This window comes from Podarcis raffonei, chromosome 10 (genome assembly GCF_027172205.1).
Source record: "Podarcis raffonei isolate rPodRaf1 chromosome 10, rPodRaf1.pri, whole genome shotgun sequence".
Lineage (NCBI taxonomy): Eukaryota > Metazoa > Chordata > Lepidosauria > Squamata > Lacertidae > Podarcis > Podarcis raffonei.
In genome coordinates, this window is record NC_070611.1 from 2,323,403 (window position 1) to 2,343,752 (window position 20,350).

Sequence of the window (20,350 nt, forward strand, 5' to 3'; positions counted from 1 at the left end):
TGTTGCGCCAGAAGCGGCTTAGTCATGCTGGCCACATGACCTGAAAAACTGTCTGCGGACAACGCCGGCTCCCTCGGCCTGTAAAGTGAGATGAGCGCCGCAACCCCAGAGTCATTCGCAACTGGACTTAACTGTCAGGGGTCCTTTACCTTTTTACCTTTTAAAACCTCATTGTACTTTATAGGATTTACTTCCAAATAAACATGTATAGAATTTCACGATCATTTACACTATATAGCCCTTCCCCACTGCAAGCCCACTTCACTCATTTTATTCTGGCAAAATGAAGTTATTGGTCTACCAAAATCTAATTCATCAAAACAAAAATGTAGTAAAACACACAGACACCTGCACTACAGCATATTTCAGTCCCACTTTATATCAGCCATAAACATCTCTGCTTTCTGCACCTCTTCAAAATAAATTCACATTGAAGACTGCACACAGTGTAGCATTCAGTTTTATGAAACTATAAAGTTCTTCATTGTTAATTACACAGATAAATGTCTCATCACACATTTGGTTACCAGGATTCCATAATTAGTTTTCTACATTAACCTTTCAAAAGCAGAATCTCAATTGCAAGTTTAAAACCATTGTAAAAATTGTTTACAACAGACCTATGTTTCCCTGTGCTTCTGGAAAGCAATGCATTCCACAGAAGGCAGAGGAAAGCAATATAGGCATGATGACTCTTAATAACTTTTAGCAATGGAGGGAAGTTGATAGCTCTATGGAGACAAAAATCTGAAACCCATTAAAGAAAGTAAAATAAATTCACACCTTGCCATGCTATGCCAAAATAACCCTTAACCCTATGGACAAAGCCAAAGGCCTACCACAAGCGACGTAAAAAAAGATGCTTCAAATGTTAAAACCACGGACTTCCAGCGAGGCAGCATGGCGGCTGCAACAGCAGAAAAGAGCTCCTGAAGCCAGCCAGAGTAAAAGGCTGTCTGGCCGATTCCCGGGCTCCCAAGACTGCTGCCGCCAGCACCGCCAGCGGAGAGGAATCGGGGGTGCCCGGGAGTCTATCAAAGGAGCCAAAACACCCCCCCAGGACTGAGATTGAGCCAGAAAGGCACCCGACCCCCCCCAACAGCCCAGAGGCGCTCCAAAACCAGGAGAACAGTGGAGCTAAAGCAAAGAGGGAGAAAGAAAGGGGGAGAGAGGAAGAAAAAGAAAGACAGAAAAAGGAGCCCCAACTTTACCGCTGCTGCCCCCATCTCTGCCGACGGGAAAAAAGAGGAGAGGTAGGTGAGCACCGGGAAGGAAAAAGAGGCTCCGAAAAAACACGCGGCTAAGCCCGACCGGAGCTCCAGCGGCAAGGAAAACAGCGAAAAGCCGCATGACAAAGGAGATCACAGAAAGGAAGAAACTACCCTTTCCCCCCCCCTTTCTCTCTTTTTTTTAACCCCCTTTTTGTTAACCCCTTCCTCCCCCCCCTCTCTTTTTTTTTAAAAAAATAAAAAATCTTTTTTATCCCCCCCCCATATACCTACTTTTATCATTCTTCTTTTTAAAAGAGGGGCCACTGCTGCTGCAGCCACCCTTTACTTGAATTTTTATTGTTATTTCTACCTTTTCTACACTATTTAAAGACACCCTTTCCCACACACCCCAACTTAAATCTCATTTTCTTTTCACCTCAAACTCCCCTCTTAAGAATTAAAATGGCAGTACCCAGAAAAGAGCCCTGAAACAACACAGGTCATTTCCTGGGATTGCCACTTCGCCCCAGACTTTCCACCCTCTTTTACCTATCCTCTTCGTACCTTACTCATTTTTTAAAATAAAATAACTTTATATAAATATACACAAAAAAACACATTTTTTTAAACCTTTAATTCTCATTTTTATCTTCTACCCGTACCATTTTAATTATTATTATTATTATTATTATTATTATTATTTACAAACAAAAGATAATAATAATAATTAGGGGAAAATAGTTTTTTTAAAAAAACAACAACAACAACACACACACACAATTCCCCCCCCTTTTTAGAGCCCTTTCTATTCTAATTGTCAGCTTCTTCTTGAGGGGGGAATCCTTCGCCCCCCTGCTACGACCACCACTCTCTTTTAAAACAAAATTTTTCTCCATATCACTGCTATTGCTATTGATACTCTCCCCCTCAACTCTCCCCTTTTATTTTTCTCTTCCTTTTCTCTCTCCCCTCTCTCTCTCTTCACCCCTCCTTACTTTTTCCTTCTATCCCACCTTTCACTTTCCATCCCCAATTTTGTTTTCTATCCCCTTTACTTTAAAAAATCAACCCCCCCTTTTTTTTAGCCTGTTCGTCAGATTGTTTTTGAGGGGGGAGCCCTCTCCCCCCACCCCTCTTTCAAAATAAGACTTTCCCCGATACCATTGCCACAGTTCACCCTCCCTCCCTCCCTCCCTCTCCCCTCCCTTTTCTTCTCCTTCCTTTTCCCACCATTCCCCCTCCTCCTCTCCTTTTCTCTCCCTCCTCCCTTTCTCCCTCCCCCCTCCCCTTCCCCTAAAGGAAACACATACACACATTCATATCACTGTATCACACTTTGCCCCCCTCATACTATAGCTAAAACTATTGCTGCAAACTAATACCGCTGATATTACTGTACTATCTCTCCTCTCTCTTTCAACTCTCTTTTTGTCTCTCTCTCTCTTCTCTTATACTCCAATCTCTCCTCTCCCCCCGGCTCCCCCCTTCTTCTTTCTTCTTCTTCCTTTTACTCCCTCCACCCTTTACATATAGCCTATTTGTCTGTCTCTGCTTCTGAGTGCACTCCCAACCCCAACTTCCACCTTAACTGAACCCCAGTACAGTACCCCTTTGGGGTATATACAACCCCCTCCGAAACAAATATTTCCCCTGGCCCCACCCCCTAATCTTTTGCATCTCTACCTGCTGACCCCCTCCCTTTATATGAACTGTCTGTCCGTTAGTCTACTCATCTTCTTACCTGCCCCCCCCCCGCTTTGGCGGCACCGCTGAAGCCCTACAGAAGTTCTTAAAACACAGGCTAGAAGTGACACAAATGACCACCTAATCCAAACGCTCTGCACAAGCCACCAGCCAGCAACACCTGATCAGCTCAGCAACCCAACAATACCCAGGAACCACCACTGCCACAACTCCTAACCACCACTCTACTCCAAGAGGATGCCAAGCCAACCTCAAACCAAAACCATTAGGGAGACTGAGATGACACCAACCAGGGAGATGGCAAACAATGCTAAGACCGTAACTCCCCTTCAAGATGATGACCGCCCAGTAACGAAACCTGAGGGAAATGGAAGCAAGATTAGAAGCATGATTAGAAGAAACACTGAAGGCCACAATAGCTCCCATGCAGGTACTAATCAACAATCTAACCTCCAAAGTGGAAGCTCTAGAGAACAAGAACCAAATGCAAGAAAGAATAATAGAGCAATACCGGGAGGAGAATGCACGTGTGAACAAGAAACTGGACGAACTGGTAAACCAAATGGAAGCAGAACACAGAGAGATGAAAATTAAGCAAGCCGACCTTGAAGACCGCAATAGACGTTGTAACATCCGCTTCCGCAACTTTCCTGAAAAAACAGAGGAGAAAAGCCCAGCAGACCTAATTATACGCTGGCTGAAAAACACAATCCCAAGCCTGAAACTTGAGGCAGATTACTTGGAGAGGGCTCACAGAGCCCTAAAACCTATGCCAAAACCCAGCGCCCCCCCAAGAGACATCATTGTATGCTTCACACGCTACAAAAAGAAGGAAGAGATATGGCACCACCTCAGAAACTCAAGCAACCTTCGATATGGAGAAACCCCCATTCTGGCCTTACAGGACCTATCTCAGGATACCCTAAACCGGAGGAAAAGCCTGCGCCCATGCACCCAGCGTCTCCAACAAGCAGGGATCAAATACCGATGGGGCTTCCCCTTCCGCCTCATTGTAACAACCAATACAACACAACACATGGCTACCAACATACCTGAGGCCCTGCAACTACTAAAGAACCTTGAACTCGACCTCCCGCCGGAATGGGAACCGACAAACCCACCAAGTGACAGCCCCAACCACGAGGAAACAACAGCAAACAACTGGACGACGGTACAGAAGAAAAAGAAACAACAGAAGCGGCACAACAACGCAAACCAATACGACTTCCGGGGGCGGCGCGAACGGCAATGGTGGTCCCCTTTCGCTAGTGAAGGGGAAGCTCCGCAGAAACGGGTCGTCCGCTACGGCAAAGCGGAGACCCTCGTCGGAAACCCACAGGTGGAGATAGCCTGTGGTCGTGGGACTCGGCGGGCACCTGTAGCGCTCCCCTGTTGCGTGAAGGGACCCCGTAAGGGGCTCCAGACCGTGTTGGGGGTGGCGCGGTGCTGTGAGTCGATCGCTCTTTTTGCGGAGTGAAGCCGCTAAGCTGCTGTCGGTGAGCGCTGACCCTTTTCCTGGGAACCATTCGGCTACAAAACTTCTACCCGTGAGTAGGGGACTGAATTAGGATCAAGAAGCAAAAATTTATGAATTTGGCATACAAGCGGGAGACGCAACCAGGAAGTCCGTCTCCCGGGTTTTGTTGTAAGATCAAAGCAAAGACTTTCAAAAGAACCCAAGCCCCGGACTTGGAGTTAACAAGATTCAAACTCTCACATTAAGTATAAGATCTTTCCTCAATTTATTTTGGGGTGGAGGAGGTGAAAATCAGCTTTTTCCTACCTATTCTTTGAACTTTTGGACTTGAAAATATTGAATCTCTGGTTACTGAGCTGCCAGGGCTGGAATTTGAAGGCTGCTTTGGAACTGTCACTTTGTATCTCGCATCTTGCTGGGACAAGCTAATTTGTTAAAGAGTAACTCTGTGGAGATCTAAGGGATTTAAGAGGAGTCTGAAGGTCTTTTTGCAACTGGATATTGTTTAATTTCTAGTGGGCACTTTGTAACTTTTATAAACTGCGACACTTTTGAACATTCTTGAATACAGTGTCCCTCTAGTGGAATAACTTAGTTTGGCAACCTACTGGGGGAATTTTCCATCTGTGGATTTGGGGATTTCCATGAGAAAGACAGACTGTGAGACTGACCTTGACGCATAGATAAGAAGGGGTATGAGTGGAAGGACAAGATCAGCCAAAGCAAAAACAGTGCAAACTACTTTAACTTCTCAGCTACGCAGATCATCTGTTCCCACGATTCCTGTGGCACAAGCGGAAGATATAGAACAACCTAGGCCGGAAGGAATGGCCTCAGGAGGGGACTTTACTGCAGTGTTAAACAAAATTTTGGAAAAATTGGAAGGTTTAAGCAAACAAGTGACTGACCAGTCAGCTAAGATAGACCAAAATACTGCAAGTATCAACAACTTGACCCAACAAGTAAATTTAAATGCACAAACCATTGGAAAGCTTGTGGAAGATACTACTGCAAATCGTAGAATAGCTGAGGAGGCAAAGCAGAAAGTTGAAGAAGTTCAAGGAGAAATCAAACCTATGCGTAAACAGATAGGGGAACATCAGGCACTGCTGTCTATGATCGAATTAAAAAATAAGGAAAATAATCTGAGAATCAGATCTGTTCCGGAAATTGATAAGGAAGATTTAATTGAGTACCTTACAAAAGAATTCACAGAATTTTGGTCTCTGGAAGAAGAAAAGGACTTTAAAATTGTAAGTGCATTCAGATTGGGAAAGGGAGGGAGGAAGATTAAGTCGAGAGACTGTCTGATCTCCCTTAGAACGAAGGAAGAAAGAGATAAGATTCTGAGTGCGCACTTCAAGACGCCTTTAGAGATCCAAGATTCAAGGTTGGAAATTTATAAGGATATTCCGAAACATTTGTTGGAGCTCAGAGTGAACTACGGAGATCTGGTGCAACTACTGAGGAGCAACAGGATTATCTTCAGATGGGAATTCCCCCAGGGGATATCCTTTACTTTTAGAGGGAAAAAAGTTAAAGTTAAATCTGTGGAAGACAAGGACAAATTTTTGAAGGACTACGGAGAAGACCTTCAGAAAGGGATTGAAGAACCAAGTGACTTAGGACCTGGATTATTAAGCTCAACACCCACACCTGGGGGATTGAAAGATTCTGAGAAAGAGACGCCACTTTTGGGAGCAACAGGAGGAAAATAGTACTACTTCGACATGTCTCTGCAACTATTAAGCTGGAATATTCATGGTTTGAATTCCCCTGAAAAGAGGAGGAAAGTTTTTCATTTATTAAAAAAGGAACAATTGGACATAATCTGCTTGCAGGAAACACATGTGATTAGGCTGCACAGAAAAGTGTTAATTAACAAAAAATTAGGCCAAGAATTTATTTCATCAGACAAGGTTAAAAAGAGAGGAGTGGCAATTTATGCAAAAGAAAGCCTATCACCAAAATTTCTTTTTAAAGACGAACAGGGAAGAATCTTGGCAATTGAAATTCAAACACAAGGAGAGAAATTTTTGATTTTAGGAATTTACGCACCAAATGAGGGGAAATCGGAGTTTTACAAGAAATTGCATGAGACATTGATGGACTTTATGGACTATAACAACATAATTATGATGGGAGACATGAATGGAGTGGTATCTACGAATATGGACAAAGCACAAAGACAAACTGTAACGAAAGAGGGCAGACTACCAAAAACTTTTTTTGAACTGACTGACAATATGGACTTGATTGATATTTGGAGGACCAAAAACCCCCTAGGTAGAGAAGGAACGTTCTTTTCTGAAGCCAAAATGACATGGACAAGGATTGACCAAATTTGGACAACTAGAGGTCTGGCACCTAAGATAAAAAAGGTGGAAATCTGCCCAAAAACCTGCTCCGACCATAATGCGGTAAAGATGGAAATGAAACTAACACTCATCGGTTCCTTCAGATGGAGGATGAATGACACCTTATTAAGAAACCAAGACATTGTAAGGAAGGCCCAAAAGACTTTGAAAGACTATTTTGAAATAAATATGAGAACCACGGTTGAAAAAAGAACAATCTGGGACGCAAGCAAAGCGGTTATGAGAGGGTTCTTGATTCAACAGAATGCAATAAAAAAGAGATCCCAAAATGAGAAAAAAGGGAAAATTCTGGAGAAAATAAAAGAAGGGGAGAAGAAGTTAAGAACTAAACCAAACTCAAAAGAGATCCTAAGAGAAATTAAGTTATATCAGGTGCAATATATGAAACTGATTAATGAGGAAGTAGAATGGAAAATTAAACAAATGAGACAAAAGACTTTTGAGTCAGCCAATAAATGTGGGAAACTATTGGCGTGGCAGCTGAAAAAAAGACAGAAGTTAAATACGATTACAAATCTTGAGATTGATGGGAAAAATATACAGAACCCGGAGGAGATTAGAAGGTGTTTCCAGAGATATTTCAAACAACTTTACACGCAAGGGCCGCAGAAAGAAACTGAGATAGACCAATTTTTAAGAACCAATGGATTACAAAAAATATCTCCAGAAAATAAATTAATATTGAATCATCAAATTACAGAACAAGAAATTGAAGGTGCCATTCAGAACATGCAATTGGGCAAATCTCCAGGACCGGACGGACTAACCTCCAAATATTATAGGACTTTGAAGGACTTTTTAATTCAACCATTAAAGGAGGTGTGTAACGAGATTTTGGAAGGGAAAAAGGCGCCTGAATCGTGGAAAGAAGCATACATCACATTGATACCCAAGACAGAAGCTGAAAAGACACAACTAAAGAACTACCGTCCCATCTCCCTTTTGAATGTGGATTACAAAATTTTTGCAGATATTTTGGCTAATAGACTTTAAAAAGTGTTAGTGGAAGTAATACACAAGGACCAGGCAGGCTTTCTTCCAGGCAGACACTTATCTGATAACACAAGGAATATAATTGACATTTTGGAGTTGTTGCAAACGAATATTAATACGAAAGCTGTGTTAGTTTTTATTGATGCGGAGAAAGCCTTTGATAATATCTCTTGGAGCTTTATGAAGAAAAATTTGAAAGGGATGGGAGTGGGACAGGGGTTCGAAAATGGTATAGGAGCAATCTATTCAGAACAAAAAGCAAAATTGATTGTAAACAATGTGGTGACTGAAGATTTTATGATAGAAAAAGGAACACGTCAGGGTTGCCCTATCTCTCCATTATTATTTATTTCGGTCCTGGAGGTGCTGCTGAACATGATCAGAGGGGACCGGTTTATTAAAGGAATACAGGTCGGAGCCAAACAATACAAATTGAAAGCCTTTGCAGATGATTTGGTTTTGACTGTACAGGAGCCGGAATCTAGTATGAAAAGAGCTTTGGAATTGATTAAAGAATTTGGTCATGTGGCAGGATTTAGATTAAATAAGTTAAAAACTAAAGTATTAGAGAAGAATTTAACACCAATTGAAAAGGATAGGTTTCAGAATGAAACAGGTTTAATTGTGGTTAAAAAGGTGAAATACCTAGGGATTAATATGACTGCGAAAAACTTGAACTTATTTAAAGATAACTATGAGAAATGCTGGTCAGAAGTAAAAAAAGATTTAGAAATTTGGTCTAATTTGAAGCTTTCCTTGTTGGGTCGAATTGCTGCTGTAAAGATGAATGTTTTGCCAAAAATGTTATTTCTGTTTCAATCTTTGCAAATTTTGGACAAGATGGACTGTTTCAAGAAGTGGCAGAGAGACATCTCTAGATTTGTCTGGCAGGGCAAGAAACCTAGAATAAAGTTTAAAATTTTAACTGATGTAAAAGAAAGAGGTGGATTTGCCCTGCCAGACTTCAAACTGTATTATGAATCAGCAGCATTTTGCTGGTTAAAAGACTGGCTACTTCTTGAGAACACAGATATTTTGGATTTAGAAGGTTTTAATAATGTTTTTGGGTGGCATGCATACTTGTGGTACGACAAGGTCAAAGCACATAAGGCATTTAAAAACCATATTGTTAGGAAAGCTCTGTTTAATGTCTGGACAAGATATAAAGATTTGCTGGAAAGTAAAACCCCGAGGTGGTTGTCACCGATGGAAGCTAAGTCCCAGAAAAAGCTCAATATGGAGGCCAAATGGCCAAAATATTGGGAAATTTTGGAGCAAGAAGGTGACAGATTGAAACTGCAGAGTTTTGAGAAACTAAAAGACAAAGTGCGAGATTGGCTGCATTATTATCAAATAAGAGAGGCCTACAATTTGGATAAAAAAATTGGCTTCCAGGTGGAGAAATCAAAACTGGAAACAGAATTGTTAGAACCAAAAACTAAGATTTTGTCAAAGATGTATAACTTGCTGTTAAAATGGAACACACAGGATGAAATGGTCAAATCAGCGATGATTAAATGGGCGCAGGACATAGGTCATGACATTATGTTTGCTGACTGGGAGCAGTTGTGGACCACCGGTATGAAGTTTACGGCATGTATTGCCTTAAAGGAGAATATTATGAAAATGATTTACAGGTGGTACATGACCCCAGTCAAGCTTGCAAAAATTTATCACCTACCTGACAACAAGTGCTGGAAATGCAAAGAAGCTGAGGGAACATTCTTTCACCTTTGGTGGACGTGCCCAAGGGTTAAGGCTTACTGGGAAATGATATATAATGAACTGAAGAAGGTATTTAAATTTACCTTTCCTAAGAAACCAGAGGCCTTCCTTTTGGGCATAGTTGGCCAACGGGTGCCAAAGAAAGATAGAACATTTTTTATGTATGCAACAACAGCAGCAAGAATACTTCTTGCCAAGTATTGGAAGACACAAGATTTACCCACCGTGGAGGAATGGCAGACGCAAGTGATTGACTACATGGAGATGGCTGAAATGACTGGCAGAATCCGTGATCAGGGAGAAGAACTGATCGAACAGGACTGGAAAAAGTTTAAGGACTATTTACAAAAATACTGCAAAATGTTTGAGTGTTAATATGATGTGGGAAGTGAAGGTAACAGGGTTTGTGTGATTTGGTTAAATGTGAATGAAAAGAAGAATGTTAAAAAGGACAAGGGGTTATGAACAGAACATTATTATGTCATAGTATATAAGATGAGGTATGGGCTAAAACAATGAAAAATTGGGACATAATAATTAGAAGAATATAAAATTAAGCATGGTTTAAATAAGGTTTTGAACTTGCTGAATTTGATTGGAATAAAGAGGAACACAAAAAAGGGGGATGTGAGGAGGTCAAGACAGAGGGGTATGGAACTTTATAAATCTAAGAAAGTGGATTTTTCTTTTTTCCTTTTTTTTCTATTTTTCCTTTTTTTTTTTGCTATATATCTTTGTCTTTCTGTTGTTTCTGTTTTTTATGTGAACTTCATCTACGGTAATGATATATTTGAAATGATGAATTTTTTGATTTGTAAAACCTTAATAAACATTTATTTTTTAAAAAAACAAAACAACGCAAACCAATACAGGCAAGCATCATGCTCAGAACCGTCCCGCCGGCCATACGACACAAGAAACCAGACCAAGATTAACCAAACCAATTCATCGCAGATGGACAACCCTACAACAACAACAACAACCCCAGCTGAATGAAGCAACCAGGGAAAAACCACAAACTGAAGGACTGGTGATTCCCCCCCCTTCCCCCTCTCTCCCCCCCAAAACATAGATTTAGTTAACACCATCAACATCCCCCCCAGCCCCGCACCCCCACAGAAATTCCCACCCCAACACCAGTCCAGACGACCTCAACCACATTCCCCATCACCCACACCTTCAACATCCCCATACTCCATACTAAGGAAAAACAACTCCAACCTTAATAACACAACCCACAATCAGGCTAAAATCTGATACCCAACCAGCACTATGGTGGCACCAGAGCGTACCAGCACCCACATCCCCACCCCAACACACCAACAATGTTGCTCAAAACATTGGCAACATTGCTTATGAACCTTATACTTGACAGCGACGTTACAAAGTCACTTCACACTGTCTCGCTGATCACCCCCCATCGCAGACAACAGGGGGGATGGCCTGCCCTTGAATACGGCCCTCCATACCAGCTGAGACCTAGGACCAACCAGCTAAATGCCAGATGGCCCAAAATACCCCAAACAAACACCTATATGACTACATATAGGAAACTCTCCACAACTTACCCCCTACTCTTTAACCCAAATCTTACTCTAATCCCACTAGCCCCCCACCCACCACACCCTAGGTCAGCGCAACCCCACTGGTTCTTTAAACAACACGAAGAGAGAGACACAAGACAACCCGAACGGGTTGGCAGGGAATCGCCCCACATAATAGATAAGCAAGATGGCTAACCTAAAAGCAATTACATTAAATGTGAGGGGGCTGGGAAACCCCATCAAAAGAAAGCGCATCACCTCATACATAAACACCATGAAACCACACATCACCTTCCTACAAGAAATACACAACCCACCCAAAGGCAGCAAACTCCTGAGCGACCCCCGCTTCAGTCAACAGTGGGTCGCACGAGGCTCAGGGAAAGCTCGTGGTGTAGCCATAATACTCAGTAGAGACCTGAACTTCACTGCCACAACAGTCCTCAAGGACAAAAAAGGCAGATTCATTTTCGCTAAAGGGACACTAGACGGCAAAATCAAACTGACAATTGGCTCCATATATGCCCCAAACACGAAACAATTAGAATTCTTCCAGAAGACACTAAATAAATTCCTCTCCTTCTCTGAAGGGGAAGCAATCCTAGGAGGGGACCTCAATCTAAATATGAAAGGCATATCCCTGAAAGATATCCACCCTACAACCCCATGGGCAACCTTCCTCCGAAGGAAATCTCCAACAACTAGGAACTCTTACAAATTACTAAAATTGCTAAAAAACAGGGGTCTCTACGACATTTGGGGTGAGCAAAACCCGGGAGACATCAGCCATACATTCCAATCGGGACGCCATGATACAGTGTCCAGACTGGACAGCATTCTACTCACACAGGGTCTGATCCCCTCAGTGGAATCAACAAACATAGGTAACATTAAAATCACAGATCACACCCCAGTAGAAGTCATCGTTAAAATAGGAGAAGGAACACAAATCACCCCATCATGGTCCTTCAGCCCCATCCTAACTACAAACAAACAAATTAGAGAGAGTCTCACAAAAACCCTCCAAAACTACTTCGAGGAAAACGATGTAGACAATATAACAACCCCCCTCCTATGGGACACAATGAAAGCGGTCACCAGAGGAGCTTGCATAAAAGAGAAAACATTCCTTAAAAAACAAACCTCCTCAAAAATTAGCAAAATACAACAAGACATCACAGCCCTCTCATCACGCTACAAACAAACAGGATCTAAAAAGTTCCTCAAACTTATAGAACAAAAAAGGAGAGAACTAGACTCCTTAGAAATCAGCAAAACAATGATCAACATTCTATACTCTAAACAACATTTCTATGAATATGGAGGGAAAAACTCCAGATTACTAGCAAATAGATGTAGGAAAAAAGCACTCAAAACAAGAATACACTGCATCACCAAAAAAGACGGCAACATAACATTCTCCCCCAAAGAAATAATCTCAGAATTTGCAGAATTCTACTCCAACCTATACACCTCCCATAACCCACCAGAGAAGAAAATCAAAAAATTTCTAGCAGGACTGACCATGCCTACCCTAACTGATGAGGAACAGGAATTCATGGACAGCCCTATCACCCCAGAGGAAATAGATGCGGTCCTCAAAAATCTGAAACCACACAAAGCCCCAGGCCCAGATGGCTTCACAGCAGAATTCTATAGGAAATTCAAAGAACCCTTGATGCCTTACATGACCCGCCTATTCAACGACATCATAAAAGGGGGTCCCATCCCCAAAACCTGGACCCACTCCAAAATAGTCTCCATCCCAAAACCACTAAAAGACAGCCTCAAAGTAGAATCATACCGCCCAATCTCATTAATAAACCAAGACTACAAGATATTCACATCAATCTTGGCCAACCGCCTAAAAATCTTCCTACACAAGTTAATAGCCCCAGACCAGACTGGCTTTGTTCCTGGCCGCAATATAACAGACCCCATCAGGAAACTACTGAACCTGATCGAACACAGCAAGGCAACCAAACTCCCATTGACAATTATGTCCTTAGACATCCTCAAAGCCTTTGATTGCTTAGAGTGGAAATACATATTAGCAGTACTAACTAACATGAAATTTGACCCCAACTTCCTACAAATCCTCAAACAAATATACTCCCAAGCCTCAACAAGATGCAGAACTAATAATATGGATTCTAATACTATAGCTATCCAAAGAGGCACGAAACAAGGATGCCCACTGTCTCCCTTCTTATTTATCCTGGCTCTGGAACCCTTAGCAATCCGCATCCGAGCAGCCACAGACATCAAGGGAGTGGAAATAAAAGGCAGAACCTATATATGTTTTATAAGATGGATCAAGAGCAGCTAGGATTCTTCTGCATTACAGCAGGTATGAGCACTTGAACTATAGGGGGTCAGAATCATAGTAGGGGCAATCATGACAGTTATGAGCAATTCACTGATAAAGTCCTATCAAGCTTCAGTTAGGAAGACAACAATATTTCATTATTTTCTTTACACATTTTTGGACAGCTGATTTAATTTAATTTGGCTGTGGTTAAGATAAGTGCCATGTTTGCAGAGGTGAAGGGACATTATATTAAGACAACACATTAATCCCACCCATGGCCAAAGCAAAACCAAACAAATAGTGGCTTCCTGGAAATTGAATTTCTGTTATCCAGATGTCAAAGATGTAATGCCCCAATTACACAAACTATTGCCAGTGAAGCATGCCAGCAAATATGCAATGTAAATGGGTTGAGCACAGAGCTGCAAACTACATAGTCAGCATCTTGTTCTCTGGGTGAGTGATAATTAGCATTGTGGGTAGACACTAATAAACATTTATGTCTCAAATTACAGCATTTTTAGCAAATGTTAATAAAAGATATGCTGGCAATTGGCAAAATAGAAAGACATTTCAAAAGAACATCCTATAAAACAATGGCAAGTACTTCCTATAGGCATGCAGTAATTATCACCCACCCACATGCTTGGTGCCACAAATGTGCCATTTAGAAATTAATCAACGTGAGAACATACCTAAATAAAATTGTTGCGCTTCTTTGGCCTCCCCATTAACATCATTACTATAGTCAGGGATCTTGTATGCCTCATGGTGATAATCTGGAATTAAAAATAGGGAGATGAATTAGAATTCAAGTGATCTGGAAAAAAATGAACACTGAATACGATGTTACAATTTTGTCTCATAATCTCCCAATGTATCTGCTTTTTTATTCCATGCACATCTGATCAGTCAATGAAAATGTGCTCTGTGTCAGCCCTCCCTAAAAACAAATAAAGCCCTCTGCTTTTGCTGAAGGCACTTAACCAAAATATTTTCCATATTTCAGCAAACAGCTATGTCTGGGGGTTCACTTGTGGTGCTCATTTTCACAATAAATTAATATAGCAGACACCAACTATCTGGAGTGTTGTCTTTTGCTGTGTCTTTCAGAATGCATGGGAGATTTTGACAGAAATGAAAAGTGTGCCATCCTTACAGACAAATAGAAATTTGTAAGTCTTGCCTGATGACAAAATTAGTGGGAAGCTCAATGAATAACCTTTTAGCTCTTTGGCCTTTTATCTGGGAAGGTTGCCAATGAATTCTAACGGGAACAGATCAGGCTCTACGAATGGAAATTAATAAAAAAATTCAAATAAAACTGAATACATACAATGAATGTGGAAGCTCCCTTTTTATCACAACTACATAGTGAATAAGTAATAATACCTATGCAGGCACAAACAGGCAGGTATATGCAAGCAGAAAAAATGAATTATGGCAGGCATTTATAGGAAGACTATATTCCTGGCTTTTGTTTCTGACCCTACTGCTAGCACACTCTGTCCATAGGCTTGCAGTTGACAGATTAAATATTCAGAAATAAGGAATCTTCAGTAACAGTGGAGTCTGGTATAAGGAATATCCATTACATCCAATGGAAGTGTGATCTAATGTCAGAACAAAACTAGTTTATTGACAATCTATCTCCTCTATGCAAAAATATCAGAGAAATCAAATGATGGGTCCCTAATCCCTGCTCTCATCAGCAAAGATTAGTGGTGACTGGGATAGTTCAGACAGTAGAGCATGAGACTCTTTAATCTCAGGGTCATGGGCTCAAGCCCCCCCCCCCATTGAGACTAGATGACCTGCCCCTTGTAGTCCCATTCAACCCTACAATTCTATCATTCTATGACTGAGGTTGCCTTGAGTGACTACTCAAGATGTTTACTTATGGAGGAGACACCACCTTTTGCATGTTTGTTCTTCTCTCTGCTATAGAGCAGGAGGTTCACAAACTTCGTTGCACTGGGTCTCTTCAAAGTAAGAAAACAACTAGACCGATGGTTCTTCTAGCAGGGCTCACACTTGTCCTCAGTTCAGAGGCCAGCATTCAAAAAATGATTGAGGGTGTTAGTCTGCATGAACTCACAGAATGCTTTGAAGTCTCTGCGAGACAGACCCTAGGGAATAAAAGGGTTACACAAAAGAGCTATCGTCCTCATAGGAGTGATCACAAACACAAGGGATAAGGCATTACAAATCTAGCACATTACATTAAATTATTGGCACTTAGCCTGCTGGCCCAACCAAGACAAGCAGTCTTGGGCCAACCCAGGCCCATCTAACACTTTAAAAACCATTGCTGTAAACCAAGGGAGGGTCACGGGAGAGAAGGGGGTCTAAAGGTGCACAATGACACCCCAAGATAAAAAAGGCCACAGCAGAAATAGAGAATATGAGCAACATAAGGGTAAGACAAAGAGTGGTATACCCCGAGTTCAAATCCTACTTCAGCAATCTATTCACCTGGGCGGGGGGTGCTTTAGACAAGACACTACCTGCCAACCTCAGCCTTTCATCCATGGCAATAAGGGATGTTGTAAGAGTCTAGGAGAAAGACTACATAAACTCCAGCTCTTATTAAGTTCTAGGAATAAGAAAGTGTAAAATTAATTCTGGACACGTTTACTGAGAAGTCAGTCCCACTGCCTTCAAAGGAAATGATTTCCAAGTGAGAATGCAAAAACTGACAGCCTAACTCATTTTTACAGCCTAATCCTAAGCACATTTTTGCAACAGGATTTATGTGGTCTTAGGGAAGTGTTATGCACAAAAGGAGATGTATATATTTACAGATCCCAGGGTCCCTGGAATTGATGGTTTCTTCTGTTCCCTGCCTGAAATAACCACGCTGTTATTCTTTAGTATCAAAATGCCCATCATTAGGGTGCCACGGGCATACATAGAGGTGGGGAGCTGCACTGCAAGGGCCACTAAGGGATGAGTACCTGCTTATGCTATTCCCGCCACTGAGGGCTGAGTCACCAGGGTCAGCGTCCCCAAAGCCAGGATTTTACATTTCCTTATTACAAACTCATGCAAACCACTCAGCTTATGTGAAAGAAAATCAACAGATGCACTTGAGGACACCACCATGGTAGTGGTAAACCTGCCCTTTGCTGATGGGAGTTCCAGCCAGTGCAAGTCCTGCCTGCTTGAAGAGCTGCTCCTTCATCTACATCGTCTCATGGTGGTTGTTTCTTCATCACACTAGCGTGTACCACAGGGGTCACCAAGCCAAGAAGCCTGCAGATACCACGGCACCCACAAGGTTTTAACTGGTAAGCTCTCTTTTTAAAAAAGAAGTAAGTCTCTTTCTTCCCTAGAAAGTAAGTTATGGGACAAAATGTGAATGTACCTTCTAAACAATTTCTGTGAAATGGCAGTGAGTGTGGTGTGGCCACTTTGTACATTTTTCCTGGTACTAAGAAATGTTCTCTGTTGTTAGACAGAAACAGCATCACTTGGGGGGGGGAGAGGGGGGGTTCTACACAATGAAGGGCAGTAGGACAGAGCCAGGCCTGTGCAGAGCTTGTCTGAGGCCTGGGGCAGGAGTCTTGTCCATGAGACGCTCTACGCTAGTACACAGTAATGCAGGTCCATATTTTTGTATTGAAGGCCTGCAGTGAATACAGTTACACCCATTAAGTCTCTGGGCAGCTGGGAAGCCCAGGCATTCTTGGCAATGCAGCATAAGCCCATTAGGCCCCTGGCAGGACCCCCGGGCAGCTGGGAAGCCCAGGCATTCTTGGCAATGCAGCATAAGCCCATTAGGCCCCTGGCAGGACCCCCGGGAATACTTAGCTCTTTGAGGCCCAGGGCAGGAGTACCCAGTTGCCCCCCAACCCTCTGTACGGGCCTGGAAAAAGCTAGTTTCCCATAGTAAGTGGAATGTCTCCAAGGGTAGCTATCCCCCTTATTTTGTGTTGTGCCATGCTCCCCATGGCAGCCATTTTGTGTTATGCCTTCCCCCACCCCAGCAGTTATTCTGTGGCTGGCATCCCAGAACTCTCTCAAAATTCAAAAATTGTGTCCACCAGTCCAAAGAGGCTATCCCTGGTGCAACAGAACGTTGGGAACTGGGTTTTAGACAAGAGAAACAGAGCGACCAGATCCATTACTTGAATCATACTAGACAGGAGCACACGATCCATTCAGCCATTTGCCCTGGGGAGAAAGGAATGGAACTAAGAGTCTGCACTATGTTCACAATTTCTAGCTTTCACCAAGGCAATATGGATTGCTAAACTCTAAATGCAATTTTGAAATGAAGATTTAATATTACAATAAGTGACCACACAGCCCCTGAGCCAAATGCAATACACAATATAGTCTTCCTTGGCTAGGAAACATGCCTGCACTGACAAAAATATAACAAGTAACTACAGTTTGTCCTCCAAAAGTTCAGAACAGACTCTTCTGTTTTTTAGATTTTAAAATAAATTAATGCTTCTACTTGAAATTATTATTAGATTTAGGGCCTGGTTCAAGTTTCTAAATATCTGGGCATGCGGACACCACTGGTCTCTCTAGCTGAATGTAATACAGGAGGCACCATACAGTATCCTAATATATCAAAATCACAATGCACTATGCACTGACTGCACAACCTCCATTCATTCCAATTGGGCTCATGTAGCATCCAGTGTTCCCACTGAAACTAATGCTATGCTAACCTGATATTGGCGAGAGTCACAATCATATACAATTAATTGAAGAAGGAGTTCCAGGATGGCAGAGTACTACAGATACTATAAACTTGGTTGAATTCCAGATAATCTTCTAGCATTTATATCATTTTGTCCCTAATCAGATACAATAAATAAAATGTGAGCCTCCTGAACATCGTGGGACGCGGGTGGCGCTGTGGGTAAAACCTCAGTGCCTAGGACTTGCCGATCGTATGGTCGGCGGTTCGAATCCCCGCGGCGGGGTGAGCTCCTGTCTTTCGGTCCCAGCTCCTGCCCACCTAGCAGTTCGAAAGCACCCCTAAGTGCAAGTAGATAAATAGGTACTGCTTTATAGCAGGAAGGTAAACGGCGTTTCCGTGTGCTGCGCTGGTGCTGGCTCGCCAGAGCAGCTTCGTCACGCTGGCCACGTGACCCGGAAGTGTCTCCGGACAGCGCTGGCCCCCGGCCTCTTAAGTGAGATGGGCGCACAACCCTAGAGTGGGACACGACTGGCCCGTACGGGCAGGGGTACCTTTACCTTTACCTGAACATCACCAATTTGTAAAATGGCTTGTTTCTTACACTGTTACTTAGAGACCACATTCTCCAGGTTTATGAAGTTTAACCTCCAAGTTCATCTGGGTGTCAGAGACATTCTCAATGATTTCCCCCACACCTGTGGAACTCACGTCCTCTGCATTAATTATGAGTCTGAGAAGACTTGCAATACCTTCTCTTCGCTGGGACAAGTGCTAATCCTTTACTCTATCCCTTGGGCTGGGTTTCAATAATAAAAAAGATTCATATTATAATACTTAAGAAGGTTCACTAGACTTTATGCTTCAAACAATGCAACAGAAGACAATAAGGGTGTATGATTTATGACTCAAGCAATGAGACTGACAGGCAATACCAACAGACAAGACTCAACACACAGTCATTTCGGGGGAAGTTTCAGCAAAGATTTATGCCACCCTTTTGGCATAATTCTGACATTGAGCCACCATACGCAGTTCTTTCTGGTGTGGCAACCATTCATGTGATTTTTTTGCTCGTTTCCAACCTGTGCTGGTACTGCAGTTTAACATGTCCTCGGAACCTTTATCTTAAGCCCAGATGCCATGAGCAGTAATCACATTGAATGTTTAAAATAGTTGTTTTTAACTGTTTTTACCTATAATTTAATTGTTTTATTCTTTTTGTAAACTGATCTGAAGCTTTTTTACAATCAAGCAGTGTATAAATGTTATGAAAATAAATACAAACATATAAAATTGTCCAAGTATCAAGAGGACTATGCATAACATTCAATTAAGTTTTACTCAGAGGAGATATATTGAAATTAATGGACCTAACTTAGTCACAGTCATTAATTTAAATAGATCTACTCTAAGTAAAACTTAGGTGAATACTACCCTACCCAACTACTGTGTCAAAATAGGAAATCAGTACTATATCCAATACAAATAAATCATGAACAGTTTGAGTCACATGAGTGTTAAGTTTAAAAGCTGTAATATACAGTAAACTTCACATAATATAATAATTAGCAGTATCCTCTGTCATACTCTCCTTTCCCTGGGATATTATAGTCCAGGGCCTATCAGATCCATGACAGCAAACAAGACTTCTCTGTATTCCTGACGTTATGATTCGAGCAGAAGGAACAGGCCTATTGCTAAGGAAACACCAACTAGGGAAACATCAACTACAGTGGAAACAAATCCTCATATCAGTCAAATAAAAACAACAGCTCAGAAGTGTCAGATGAACCACACACTTTCTAAAATTGTAAATTTTAAAACTGCTTTGTGCACCATCTACTTATTTTTTTTTTAATCAAAACATACACGCTTCAATAGGGAAAAGAAACCATTTGTAGAACTGGAGGTCAGATAAAATGCTATGTTGAATATTTTAACCCCTGAGCACTGAACGTAATTTGCATTTACTTCTTATTGCTGAGGACTTATTTGATTGAATCTTATCTTATGGAAACGTATGCGTTCAGCTACTTTTATATACTATAACTTAAGTATAGTTGAAAGGCAAGAAGTTCTGAAACAAATCAGTCCAATTTTCACTGTGTGACAGTTCCCTTACATTAGTCTTTGCTTGTTACTGTCCAACAGTACAGCAATCACGCTATAAGCACAACCCTTTGGTTAAAAAAGTAAACTTCAAGAATGTGTTGCCATAGGCTTAAAAAAAAGAGAAAACCAACGTTTACGTTATCTATTCCTTCTCAGTTCTTTATTTCAGAAATCTTATACTGTATCCAATTTCCACCAGAAATGACAAGTTAAAGAAGAGTATCTGAATTATTTA

General features: G+C 41.7%; 1 protein-coding gene across 2 annotated transcripts in view; it reads right to left on the minus strand.

The window, feature by feature from the left end:
- BEND7 (BEN domain containing 7) overlaps positions 1 to 20,350 on the minus strand; it is a 69,263-nt gene that overhangs the window by 47,853 nt on the left and 1,060 nt on the right. The window contains exon 2 of one of the 2 annotated variants that reach the window (XM_053404661.1): positions 14,039 to 14,122. The exons of the other annotated variant lie outside the window; for it this stretch is intronic. Within the exon in view, the coding sequence (XP_053260636.1) occupies positions 14,039 to 14,122 (84 nt within the window). The remainder of the gene's footprint in view (positions 1 to 14,038; positions 14,123 to 20,350) is intronic. 2 annotated transcript variants of the gene reach the window in all.